The 14357-nt window shown below is 39.9% G+C and overlaps 2 protein-coding genes across 2 annotated transcripts; one reads left to right on the top strand and one right to left on the bottom strand.

Annotated features, from left to right (window-relative positions):
- Nucleotides 1-1992: 1992 nt before the first annotated feature.
- Nucleotides 1993-3842, bottom strand: mb (myoglobin). Its single transcript, XM_034582963.1, has 4 exons — nt 3808-3842; nt 3080-3165; nt 2752-2971; nt 1993-2255 (listed from the first exon to the last, which is right to left on the bottom strand). Exons 2-4 carry the CDS (start codon nt 3160-3162, stop codon nt 2115-2117), a joined length of 444 nt encoding a protein of 147 aa, XP_034438854.1. The 5' UTR covers nt 3163-3165; nt 3808-3842; the 3' UTR covers nt 1993-2114.
- An 828-nt stretch (nt 3843-4670) lies between these two features.
- On the top strand, nt 4671-10469 carry LOC117760121 (serine hydrolase-like protein). The gene is made up of 12 exons (XM_034582904.1): nt 4671-4857; nt 5652-5795; nt 6965-7078; nt 7339-7380; nt 7507-7526; nt 7648-7722; nt 8307-8416; nt 8497-8576; nt 8693-8727; nt 8843-8919; nt 9010-9097; nt 10318-10469. Exons 1-12 carry the CDS (start codon nt 4800-4802, stop codon nt 10459-10461), a joined length of 987 nt encoding a protein of 328 aa, XP_034438795.1. The 5' UTR covers nt 4671-4799; the 3' UTR covers nt 10462-10469.
- Nucleotides 10470-14357: the final 3888 nt, after the last annotated feature.

Below are 14357 nucleotides of genomic sequence, written 5' to 3' on the forward strand. Positions count from 1 at the left end.
AGTATCCCCCCCCCCCCCATGCAAAGACCCCTACCCAGTATGAGGTACCATCACATCTGCATAGATCTCAAGAGCTGAAACATTTAATTTACTCATCAGTCGGTCATCAGAGAATGAAAAAGGCACAAGTCAGTCATCAAGCAACAAGACTAAAAGTGTAGAGATGAGCTGATGTACTAAACACCAAGGTTTGTATTACTTATGCAGGTTTGAAATTTGAAACCTGACCTGACAATGTAGGAATGTCGAGGGATGTCATAAATGTAATAAATCTGTGTCGGTCCTGTGAGCAGATGTTGAGATTTTTCACTATAAGTGAAAACTTTGCCATGATGATGTTCAACAGAAGAAAAAGGTTTACAGTCAGTCATTTGGATTCATCCTCTGGGGACTATGCATATCTGGGCCATATGTCATGTTTTGTTCCATGAGATATTTCAGTCTGGACAAAGTGATGCACTGACCAGTCGGTTATTTTCAGAGCTCTGCAGACACCAGAGCTAAGAATGTCAGATATTTTTTGGCTCCAGTCTCTCACGTGTGTGTTTGCACCTTTTTACCTGTGAACTTATTACATTATCATTTCTCTTTAATATGGTAAATGAACTGTATTTATGTTGTGCTTCTCTAGTCCTATCCACCAAAGTGATTTACGCTACATGCCACATTCACACATTCCTGCAGTGCTACTATATCCTGCACTTTTCCTCACACACTGTCAGCACAGCCTTTAGGGGACAATTTGAGGTTCACTATCTCGGTCAAGGACACTTCAACATGCTGACTGGAGGAGCCGGGGATCAAACCACCGACCTTCTGTTTGTGTCTCCTGAGCCCACAGTGCCGTGGTTCTCTGACACAGTCTGACGAAGTTATTTGAAGACATCACCTCAGGCTTTAGAAAGTAACACAATGGGTATATTTCATTGATAAAAATATACTTAACCTTAAATGACACAACAGTCTGATTGTGAGACCAATCGGTGAGTCTGTGGTTTCAAACCTGAGGTTTGCACCCCCCAGCAAGTCCCAAGGTAAACCTGAGGGGTCGTCAGCGTTTGAAAAGTTTTTCCTGTTCGCTGTTTTATATTATTATTATTATTAAAATGTTTACTTTCTCAAGCTTTTGCTTTACATTTGTGAAATGCGTTATTCTTCTCCTTCTAAAATTCAGTCTGACAGAAATTTGCTTTAAGGATAAATGTCTCTGACTCCAGTTGCCTGTGATACCAGGTCACAAGTGAATATAACTTTGTTTTTAAGTATCATGAGTGTTGAATGGCTTCATATAGAATCATAATGTCACCAAAAAGATGGAAAAGTACAGTTGAGTCTTATTCAAGGAAATACACATTCAGTCACATTCAGAGATGAGATTTAATGTCGACACTGGAGCAACAATTTTACTTTGAGGAATGAGAAGCAGGATTTATCTGTGAAAAGGATTGATAGTTTACAGGAAGTTGAAGGAGCAGTAAAGTCCCTGATAAAGCTGCTGCATTGAAAAGGACTAAATACAGTCCAGTCTGTGTGTGTTCAAGTGGATTTTTTGGGGAAATGTGCACGTGTCTGTGTGTCTGTGAGTGTGTCTGTGTGTGTGTGTGTGCGCGTGCGCAAGTTCTTGCAGTGAAGACTTTTATTCTTGACCTTATTCCTATCTGGACCATCTGACTCTAACAATAAGCTGGATTTAATTTCAGACCTCATAAAATATCTGATCAAAAACGTCCCTGTCACTCATACTTAATTTCATTTTAAAATATGAGCAGCAGTTACCTGATTTATTACTTAATTCCCGTTGGATGGGGGAGTAACGATATTGAAATTGTAAATGAAAATTAAGATAAAGAAAATGAGGATAAAGAATAAGGAGCAGAGTTGAGCAACAAAGTGTTTTATTGGTAATAATTGATAGAAGTCTTTACAGAGTCTTTACATTTTATCTTCTTTGGGTTTTTTAACTGACAACATCTGGAGCTCTATTATACAATGGTGCTGTATTAGTTTATTAATTCAAATAGATTATAATTTTTTTGTTTTTTAAAAGCACTTCCATGCAGAATATTTCTTGTCTTGTCATTTGACCTCGACATGACTTGGGTCAGAATTAATTCTCAGCCTTCGAAGCCCAGCTCTTTGTAGTTTGCTTGAATGTCAGCGATGACGACGTCCATCACGTTCCTCAGAGCCTGTTGCCCGGCTGCATCCAGCCCTGCCTTCTCCTCCATGACTTTAATAATGACCTCGGTAATCAGCTGTCGAGAAAATACAGAGAAAGGCTTTAAAATCCGGTTCGGAGGAAACAAATTCAATTGGATAAAACAGATGCAACGTTTAGTCAAACATATTATTACAATGGAACTCAGGAGAGAACACATCTCTGTGAACAGTTCCCACATGAAACCTTCACTAGATGTGGATTTTTATTTGGATCTGCAATGACTTGCTCACACTCATATATATAAAGCCCCCTATCAGTCCCCTAAACATGTCAGAATTTATTCATCAAGATCCGTGTTATTTTTTGAGAAATCAGCTAAAATGTTGATTGTATTGTTGAAGAAAGTAAAAAAAAGAAATGTCCAAGATCCTGCACCTAAATTTAATTGGTTCTTCTTTAAATCATGCCCCACCCCTTTACAGAATTCCATGGAAATCGGTTATGGCATTTTTGTGGAATCCTGCGAACTAACAAACAATACATAACGTCTTCGGCGTGGGTAAATATTCGCTCATGTACACTGAGGTTACCCTGAAGTTGTTAATGGCGATCTTGTGCTTGGTGGCGTGGCTGTTGGCCAGAGGTTTCAGGATGGTAGCGTGGTTTCCTTTGGCCTTCAGCAGTTCACCAAGTTTCTTTAGCACAGTGGCGCCGTGGGCGGAAACAGCTCCGTTACCGGCCAGGTCACCCTGAGGGATGCCAACAAAGTTGGGGAACAGCTTCTGAGTGTCCGGGTGCTCCATGAACAAACTGTGAAGGAAAGGAAACGAGAGGATTCAGCAAAGATAATACAGCACCAGGGCCGTAGCTGCCTCTGAAGACACAGAGGTCATTGAAGGTCTCATCAGAGCCACTGACCGGGTCAGAACCAGATTCCCGTGGGTGGTGTAGTCCGCCTCCACTGGACCCCAGCACTTCAAAACCATGTCAAAGTCAGCCATGATCTGAGGAGTGGAAGTGGAGGATGATTAAAAACATTACAGAGAAACATCTAATCGGAGAAAAACAAAGTGCCCTGATCACATGAAGGTTACGTAGGCTACATAAACAGCTTCATTCTTTTCTTCCGTCGCTCCTGTTTCATTTGATGTCCAGAAGCCAAGAGCCACTTTAATCAAGGGTCATTAATATTAGAAAGAGGCAGAAACATGACCCCATCTGCCCTCACTGTGCAGTGAAATCAGATGCACTGTCGGGTTTCTTTAAAATCCACATTTGCACAATCATCTGCATTTGTATTTCTGCCATTGTAATTTGTTTAGTAGCCGTGGGTATATCCTTTTAATTCAGGGACTTTGATATGATGAAAGAGATTTATATATTTAAATTGTATATAGAACAAGACATTCTCCAGCTGGGCTGGAGTTGGTTTTCGCTGCATCTTAAATGTTCGATAAAACACAGAAACAGGTTGATGTCAAATTATCCGGAACCTCTAAATGTCAAATCATCACCAATTTGCTTTAACCAAGTCGTTGCTGTGTGTTAGTCAAAATCAGCTTTATTTTCTGTCAATATTCCATAAATCAACACTTTTATATTCTAAGATTGTATTATGAAAGTATTTTAAAACAGACAGTACCTACCTGTGGTAAAATATCCTGTGTGATGATGATACCAAATTCTTCTCGACCTGACTTGCCCCCCCTCAAAGCTAACCTTTTATACTGCCTCCCTCTGTCCGGTCGCCAAATTATTCCAACCCTCCCACTGATGTCTCTACCACTCTCACTGCACTTCTTCACAATATCCCCGACCTTAATATGGAAACTTTTATTTGCACGTAAGCACCGTCTGATATGACTATGAATCACTTTGTTATTCTGTGTTTCATCTCTCTGAGCCTTCACATGCAGTGAAATCTCATCTGAATAAAGACGATCATATTAAAGACATGCCAACAAACAGTGTACATGTGTGTGTTCGTGTTTGTTGGCTCTCTGAGACCTTTCCCAGCATAAACACTGACCTTGTCAGGACCAGTCGACATCATGGGGACCAAAGCCCTCTGCACTGTGGTGTGGTGGATAGTGAGTTACAGCTTTTTAAGAAGAGGAGTTTCTGTGGGAAGATTAAATCTATACACTGTTTTTCTTATGTTTGTGTTTTAAAGATACAACAAGGAAGGTGTGTGTATGTCCAGTCTAATTAGCACCATCATAGAGGAAGAGCCCATTGGATTACATTTATCTAAACTTAACAGGCAACATTTCAACCTGTTAAATTGAATTTATTTTTCATCATGATAATTAATTCAGTATCAATACGACCTCCCAGGGGGCGCTGTGTGTGCATAAACCAACCGACAACAATTGAACTGATAACAGTGACACAATAAGGACCGTGTGCTGAACAGTGGACTGATGCAAAGACTGAACCGACACTACAAGTCAACAGCAGGGGGCGACAAGGCTCAGTGTGGTTACAGTGCAGCACTAAACCAGAAGAAGAAGAAGAAGAAGGAGGAAGAGGAAGAGGAGCCTGTGAAGAATCTGTGTTCTCACTGGTTCCTGTTTCCTAACAAACGTCTTGAATCATATGTTTCAGGTTTGAACTCAGGGGAGAGGGGTCGTCCACCATGATGCAGAGTCTGAAGGGCGTCAGGCACCTGAACTCCAGCACTGTCAAACAAGCAGGTGACTGTGTGTTTGTGTGCGTGTGTGTGCGTGTGCAAGTGTATGAAGGTGCGCGCGTGCCTGCAAGTGTGCATGTATGTGTATGTGTGTGTGTGATGTTTAAAAGATTCACAATTATATATATATATATTTATATATATAATTAACAAACTAAATATGAGGCAGAATAGGTAGATCTATTCTAATGTATATGTCATATTTCTGATGACTCATATAAGCTGTCAAACTATTAAGGAGCCACAGGATGTTTGCTGAGGATCTTTTCTCATGACGATCACTCGTCAAATGATTAATCCCAGTGGTCCTGACTAACGTGACTAACGACTGATCACCTGTTTAGTCTGAACCAACAGTCTGAAGTCCAAACAATGTTCACTTCTCAAAGGTAGAAAACAGAGAATAAAAGAAACATTGAGAATTAAAAACAAGATATTTTCACTCAAATGTTGTTTCTGTCTGTCAACTAATATATTAACCAACAAGAATGGCACTTAGCAGAGTGTGTATGTCTGCCAAGGCCCAACAGTCCCTTTTTTAAATTTAATCAAGCTGCATCAAATTCCACAAACTCATAGATATTAGTTCCTTAAACATGTCTGATTGAATTATTCTCTGGGAAATCGGGGACATGTTGAAAAACACCCTTCCTGGTTCTGCCCCCTGATCCGGATCTGCACCGAAATTCTTCACTGATCCACACAACATCCTTCCACCAGGTTTCATGGTAACCTGTTCTTAGATTTGCGTAATCCTTCTAACTAACTAAAACAGATTGTGTTGTGTTGTGTGTCCAGTGTCGGAGCTCTCTATTCCAGTCCCATGGGGAGAGATCAGAGGCAAAATCTGGGGTCCTGATCACGGGCGTCCTGTGATGTGCCTGCACGGCTGGGCTGACAACTGTGGTACATTCAACTCCCTCATCCCCCTGCTGCCCAAAGGTAATTCATGTTATTATTCTTATTCTTTTATTAAAGCCTCATGTTGAATGTTAAAACACTGCTCTCAGCAGGGAAGTTTGAACTCCTCATACCTGCAAGTTTTGTCAAAGTTTTTAAATTCTTTCTCGACCTATAACATTCAGATTTGGGGCCATTCTGCCTAGAGATCCCTTTCACCTGAATCTTACACACTGCACCTTTAAAACTGTGTGAGAGCAGTGTTATCTCTTGTTCACTGCCACTGAAGCTGAAGAGTAAATGTTCCTTCACTCTGTTTTAATTCAATGTAATGTGAACACATATATTTCATTATATAAAGCAACATATTCAAAAAAACAACAGCTATTAGTTTTTCTTTGTTGCTTTGGACTGTTCAGACTAAGGCTACATCCACCCCAGCGTTTTGCCTTCGTATCAGTTTGAATCCCTGTCAATGCTCAATCTCGTGACTACTCACCTGCACTGGGCGTCCGTGTGCTGGTGTAAACAGGACGGGATGCTCCTCCCACTGGACACAGGAACAGTCACAGATTCCTCAAATGATATCTTGTCTCATACACATGTAAACAGTTATATCATTGTTAAATACAGAATCGAACTGATCCACAGCTGTTAGCAAAGACTACCGGGTTAGCAACGTTTGTAATTGATTATCCATGTCGTGTACTAAACTGATGGCCAAGGCTAATGCTGGTTGTTTTCCTCTGCGAAGGCTATGTTGGTACAGAAAAGACACAATCAGCAAGAGGTTGTGAGTGTTTACGTCATAGTTTCCAAACTTCTCTGTTTGTGCCCGTCCAGGCTAAAAAGCAGCCCTGGAGTTTTCAACCTCAAACAGAGTCAGCAGCGTTTTGTATTTCTCCGTTTTAGCGGCTCTGTAACTCAGCAGGTCTGGACGCCAGACGTATCCGTAACAGAATTGATGCGTATTCAAACATATGGTTGTATTGTGGATGTAGCCTAAGCCAAAGACACTGTCTTGCACTCATTTACCGAAGCCCTTTACCAAAACACTGATATCATAATTGCAGCTGGTTGAGTCTGGAATTTTTTTGCCTCTGTGATATGACGTGCTGTTTTTTAACACAGTCTCTAGGGATTTGCTTTAGAACGTTTTTCAGCTCAGAATATAGCTTATTGTTTTCTTTCTTTCTTTGCATCTTCTCCAGAGTACAGATACGTGGCGTTGGACCTGCCAGGTCACGGTCTGTCCTCACATCGTCCTCCTGAAGCTTTCTACTCCTTTCCCTTGTATCTGATGGACGTACGCAGAGTCGCTGACGGTGTGTGAGTTCAAGAACCGGCAGGTTTAGCTCCTAGTTCAAATCAAACATCCCTGTCTCAAGACGACTGCATGACTCTTTTTTTAAATTTTTTTAATCAAAGGTTTTACTCAATTTTGCATCAATTTGCAATAGCAGTATATGAATGCAGAAAGAAATTAATATTATATTATAGAAATATATAACACACTGTATCACTCAGTCTGTTCTGTGGTGAGATATTGAACCTGGTTGATGAAGTGTGAAATTAACTCCCGCAGCTCTGCAGTGGAACAGATTCTCCATCATAGGCCACAGTATGGGTGAGTGCACAGCAGAATTGGAGACATTTACCATGTTATAATATTAACATATTAATAATATGTTGGATGTATGTCACATGTTATATGGACTACGTGTGTCCACCTTCTTCTTTTGTTTAATTTCAGGTGGTAACATTGCTGGATTGGTAAGTGACCAGATCAGAACAGTTTTCAAATGATGAACAGACACTTATTATTATTATTATTATTATTATTATTACTCTTATTATCATTTCTGTACCTGGGTGTGTACTTTGTGTTCCACAGTTCAGCGCTCTGTATCCTGAGAAGGTGGATGCTATCGTACTGCTGGACTCTTATGGATTTCTACCTACAGATTCGGTACTTTAACAGTTTTTACCCTTGAGACTCGTCACTGGGCACAACTTATCAACAAACATTTTAGCTCTAACCTGCAGAACTTTCCTGCCGTGCACCTGACACCAAAATGTCTCTTTCCAAGCCGAACGGAAAGTTTCACCTGGTGGACAGACCGTTTCAAGAGGGATGGACAATTGATTTTTTTTTTTTCCATGAATTTTAATGTGGCTGCAACAAATCTGTCGTTCTGCTGCAGCAAAACCAACTTCAAGTGACTTCTCGAAAAAAAACACACAGAGTAGGTAGAAGGACAAGTTGCCTAACTTCAGAGTGCATTTAGTTTCGGTTTGCTTAGAGCGCTATATAAATGCGATGTATCATTATTATTATTATTATAAGATGTTTTGATCCCGCACTCCCAGTTTAAATGACTCGGGCATCAGTATTTTTACATAGAGGACGTCAGACCATGTAGTGCCTTGAAGGTCAACAGCAATATGTTGAAATCAATTCTAAAACACACAGGCAGCCAATAGGATTTCTATAATCCAATCAGTAATTGTCTTGTTAGTAATATTGAATGGAGTCCCTTCCTTTTCTTGCAGAAAGAAATTCCAGAAGTGATCAGACAGGGCCTGGATGAGATGCTTCAGTTTGAAGAAAAGGCAGAAGAAAAGGGGAGAAGAGTTTACACTTATGAGAAGGCAGCTGAGAGGTATTACCTTCATATTTATGCTGGTTTAGTAACTTTGTTTGTGCAACTCTTGTATAAAACATGTATTTTCTTTCTTTCAGGCTCTTGGCTGCAAACCCGACTCTGTCTGAACAGTCTGTGCGCATCCTTTTAGAGCGAGGTCTCGATCAAGTAGACGGAGGTCAGTCTGCTCTGTTGTTTGTTGCTGCTTCTCCTCTGAGAACAAAATTCTTTGAATAGCCTCACTATGTTTATTGTCCTTTTATGCTTGGGATATAATGCGTTTTTCTCTTGCAGGAGTTGCGTTCACTCGAGACTTTCGTCTCAATCTGGTAGGTTGCTGCTGAACTGCTCCAGCTCATCACTTACTTTCTTAAAGTTCTCCCAAAGGTGTCGTATGAAGCCCATGTATTGCAGCTACATTGTGTTTTTGCTTTGTGATGACAGAAAAACATCGTGCGCACCACTTTGGAGCAGTGTCTGGAGTTCCAGAAGAGGATTACAGCCTCCACCCTCGTTATTCTGTAACTGCTTCATTTTCCATGTTTCAAGCACTAAACTCCAGCAGTACAATGCTGTGCCTCACTAAGTGTGACACCTCTTTGTCTTTACAGAGCAGAGGACGGCTTTGAGAAGGTATTTGCTGAACGAGATGGAAAGAAAGCTTCGTCAGCTCTTGTGCAGGCCTATAGGGACAGAAATGTGAGTGTGTTTCTGTAGTAAAGTGGGTGCACTTGCGTCTTTGTGTTTTATTTTTAGCCGTTAAGCCTGTGTGTAATTGTGCCCAGTAGACAGACAGCTGCAGAGGTGCGGAAGTAGCAGTGTAGTAAAAGGCTCAGTGTCTCAGAGGCAGCATCGTTTCTTATAGCTGTGAACTTAGACACTGACCTACATACTGTACCTGGTCCAGTGCTGCTGGTGAGAGAGGATGAGGAGAAGAACAAAGTTTCACTATACAGCAAAAGAAAAGCTCTTCACATCAGAATATCAATGATTATTCTGATCATTCACTTGAGTAAAGGCACCAATACAGAAACCAAGAAAAATATATAATTATAAATATATAATTATATAACATATATATAACAAATAAAAAGCTGACCATGAAATACTGTAAAACAGCTGTAATACAAATAATTAAATAGATGACAAAAGTCAATAAAATCTTATAATCCATCCATCCATCCATCCATTCTTACCATATCCCAACTAACATTGGGTGAGTGGCAGGGTACATAAAAATACATAATAATAATATTTTGACTGATGCTATTTATGCGTTGTCCATCTTTACAGACAGTCTAGGGTGCAGACTAATAATCTGTGTTGCCAGACTTGTAGTTTTTTATTTCTATTCTGCTCAATAAAATTATAGTTAATGTGCTTTTAAAGTTTTTTTTTTTGTTTCATGCATGTGTTTGAAAGTGACTTTTACATTTTGTACATTTATAAGATTAATGATTAGAATGTTTTCACCAATTAGATCAATGTCAGTGTTTTTCAAGTTTTTGGTATGCAGTAATCTCAGGCCACCTCCCCCATATTTGACTTTATGGGATTTCTTTGATATTCAACTGTATATTTAAATCCAGGTAATAAACAGCGTTTAATAAGACTCTGTCCTCTACCTTGCCGGAGGTTTGTGATCAACTTAATGCATTTTCTAGTACTAGATAAATGATAAGACCGCAGCAGGGAGCTCGTTTCAGAGAAAAACCTCCTGGGAAACAACAAACAGCCACAGTTAGAGACTCGCCAGAATTAAGAGAGTGAGAATATTGACTGTACATTCACCAAGTAGCCAGAATCATGAACATGACATTATAATAAATGATAATGTTGCTCCATACCTGCAGGATGTTTTTTAACACATTCATTTTATCTCTAACACTCTTCTAACTGTGTGTGCATCTGTCTTTCAGCAAACTGTAGTGAGAGTACCTGGTGATCATCACATCCACTTGAATGATGCTGAGGTCGTCGCTCCCCTGGTGTCGGACTTCCTGCAGACCAATGTGTGTGTGCAGTCAGACAGACTGACAGATGTACCGACGTCTAAGTTATAGAAAACACACAAATGCAACAAACTTAGCCAGCACAGTCTGTCATCAACCTTTTTATAAATGTCTTATGGGCATTTTTACGTTTTATTTATAATGTAGTGTTTTAATTTAACCTAACCTATCTGGCACATGTGATTTAAAATATTTTAATATATATATATATAGATTTATACTGATGATGGTGTGATTTTTCACACCAAGTTCTTCTTAAACTCTAGTTCATCTGTAAACTACTGAAGGAGGGGATCAATGAAATGCAGCGTCAATGTGTTTTTGACACAGTTTGTATTTTTGTACTCACTGATCAAGTGATTAATCTTGTTCATGATTCCATTCAATGAATCACGTCTGCATCAGAGGTCAACTTTGTCTATTTGTATTAAAACAGCAGAATAACACTTTTAACACAACATTGCTCTGAATCTTCTTGTTATTTACAGTGAAAGGAGGAGCACAGGAGCGTAAATGCCTTACAGCCGTTTGCCTCTGCCGACCAGTCGAGTTACAGTTTACATCCGTGACTGTCCACACTAACATAATAAATGCATTGAAGACATTTATTTAATTAAAGGTGCTGATTGTATTTTGTGCATACCAGAGTGCGGACCTCCACCAAGACCCAACAGTCCCTTTATGAAACCACATTGAATTTATTTGATCCAGATTTGGATTTATTTGGAACTGCACCAAATAGCACACACTCATAAATCAGCCTCCTTAACGAGCTTCATGATTCATGTTTGATCCATTGTTCATGTTGAAAAACATTCTCACAAACATTCCTGGATCCACACCCTGATCCGGTCCACACAAAAATTGCTTGTGTTCTTTCTTGGATCATAGAAATTTCATGTAAATCCGTTGAGTAGTTTTTGCGTAAACCTCGTAACAAACAAACAAACAAACACCGATGAAAACATAACCTCCTTGACCGAGATGATAAACTCAAATTTTGGACAAGTGGTAACTCTGACCTGTTGGTGGTGATAAAAACTGATGTGGGTCTTGGGTTCATCCTCTGAGGACCAGGAATGTTTTGGCTAAAGAAAGATGGTGTTTATTTACACACTTTTATACACTGATGCAGTAATCAGACAGAAATATTGTTGTAAGAAATGTCAGAGCTTCACACAGAAGAAATGAGTGGAATGAAGAGCAGCTGCTGAAGTCTGTGTTCAGCTCGATCTGCAGCAGAATGTTTGAAATGCTCTGTGATGTGTTTGAAGTCTGCTACCGGAATGAAATATTTCAGCAGATGTAGTACAGTCTCTCTGAGTTGTGTGTCCTCATGTTTAGTCCCGAAGGTTAGTGAGCAGCGGGAAGGGTTAGGGTTAGACACTTTCATTCACACTTGTATCAGACTTAGTGCTGTGTCACCATTAGTTCCTTTACATGAAGTTCATATTAGGACTACTCAGATCAGTTCCATTACCCACACGTATTAGTTACCTTAAGTTCTTTAATCAATCTCCAAAACGCTATTGTTTAGTATTTAGTAAATACCCACACATTCAGACCTCTTAAATCTTATATTTTTTATGGTCAGTTTTTTTTGGTCTCTGTCAGTCTTTTTATTCTAGTCAGTCTTTTCATCTGTCAGTACTCGCGACATGTTATGGCCTTGGCGTCTTTTTAATTTGTGCCTGATTCAAGCAACGGTGTGTCTGGCTAGTTAAGCTCCTCACTCGTCAGTGCCGGTAGCCCCTTCCTCCAGGTTCACACCCTAATCCCAGATTTGGTTGCACGGATGCAATCTATTGCATGAATCGTCTGTCTTTTCTCCAATCTGAATTAGTTTTAAGGGTTCGTGCGTCACAGACTTTTTAAGTGTGGCGCCCGTCCCGCGCAGGTCCCAGACCTCGCTTTTTTATCTTGTTTCTTTTGCACCAAGACAGGGTCCCAGACCCCTCACAAGGTCCCAGACCCCTCACAAGGTCCCAGACCTTTCACAAGGTCCCTGACCTTTCACAGGGTCCCAGACCTCTGTTTAGTACTTTTATTTTACATACCCTTTCATTGCTTCCATAAAACCCAGAACTTTAATATTTTACCTCCTTTCTCCTCTCCGCACACTCACAATCTATATCAATGCCTATATAACTAATGCAGAATTTGTTTTAACAGGTTTCTGCTTACCTTTTAGTTTGGCGCCCGTGAGTATGTGGAGAATTGATCGGAGCGGCCTCGACCTTTGGGTCTCCGGTCTTTCTGGTCAAAACTTCTCTTCAGGATCACGTCGGGGTCACCAATTTTGTCGTGTTCTTTTATCCTTAGGTATGAGAAGGGTCGGTTTTGGTTCAAAAAGTATTTATTTAGAAGCAATGAAAAGGTACAGCATAGCTATGGGCACTCAATGCACAGCCTCGGCTTTAGTCAGTAGCTCGGGGTAGTCAAGAGTCGCCCCGAACGGACGGCGGGTGCAATATTTATAATAGTAGGTAGAACTTCATTGGTCAATAACGAGGGGGAGTAACCGTGGCTAGTGCACAGGCTGGTCCCAGCCTCTAGGCACTGGAATCCGCCAATGATGAGGAGCCGCTCCCAGGTTCGTCCCTCCTTTGATAGTAACTGGGCAAATCTTCACATTCTGACAGTGTTAAGTTTTGTGTATTAAAAACAAGCCTTTATCCAGCTGAAGCTTTATGAGTCTTCAGTCGTTTTGCAGATACAGTGTTTGTTGTTCATTGGAGTGAGAAACATTGTGTTTCTGCTTTATCGGCTGTATGTTCTGTGTGCGTAAGCATGCGTATTCATCAGACAAGACAACGCCTTTCCTATTTGGCCTTCAGAAGCTGGGGCAGCTTCTTGATTTCTTTCTACAGTGTCTTAATGAGCACAGTGCATTCATGTATGTGTGATGTTGAATAAAGCTAAAAGAATACTGTAATATATATAAAGGTTTATGTATGAGAACAAGTTTAAGTACAGTGTATTGTATGCCACGGATTACAGTCCTAACACATAACAAAACATTAATTCTTTCTGTTAAGGTACAAACATGGTGTGTGTAAAATCGATCCTTTTCGGGGCTATAGTGTCTAATTATATTATTAAAATCCTAACAGAAGGGTGTGAAGTCTGAGGAGTAAGTACAAGTACTGTAGATCGTGTTTCCTACATAGTTTGACACATTACCTCCGCCAACACCCGTGTCTGTCTGTTTGTTTGTTTACTGGCTTATTTATCAGCAGGTTTACACAAAAACTACTGAACCAATTTGCACCAAACCTGTTGGAAGGATGGGGCCTGGGCCTCTAACTCATTAGATTTAGGTGTGGATGTGGTTTAAACTATGTTTTATGACAAATAATTCATCAGAGCTACAGGACAAAAACTTTCTCTTATATTGTTATATTTCTACTGAAAGAACTCGTCCACCACGTATAGGATAGATGAGTCTTACTGATATGTGTACTCTCTAAGTGCCATTTGTATTGTATCAACCTTAATAACAGGCAAAGGGTGCCACACGATTTATTACATTCCATTTATACTGTTAGACCAAAGCTAAATAAGAAAAACAAAAAAAACTTAAAAATATAACAGACAACCAAAAGAGGCAAAAATCACTCAGTCAAAATTAGTTTTAGAAATATATAAAATTTATTTATTTTACAAACCCCCCAAAACAGGTACTCTCAGTTACTAATGTAACTAGAATATCACTCAGTAGAATGCATACCTCCCCTTTTTAGATTTTCACCAGGGAATAATTCATGGATCTTGATGAAAGGGGGAACTGATATCTGTAAGTGTGTGAAATGCAATGTGCTCTACCTTGTGCCATCCTAGTTATCTGACATTATGTTTACTTTAACTTAGCAGATGACTGGGTTTTAGCAAGTTGAATCTTTGAAGTGAGTATACACACTGAGTTATTTATACCACAGAGGAACAAG

Source organism: Hippoglossus hippoglossus, chromosome 1 (genome assembly GCF_009819705.1).
Source record: "Hippoglossus hippoglossus isolate fHipHip1 chromosome 1, fHipHip1.pri, whole genome shotgun sequence".
In the NCBI taxonomy this organism is placed as follows: Eukaryota; Metazoa; Chordata; class Actinopteri; order Pleuronectiformes; family Pleuronectidae; genus Hippoglossus; species Hippoglossus hippoglossus.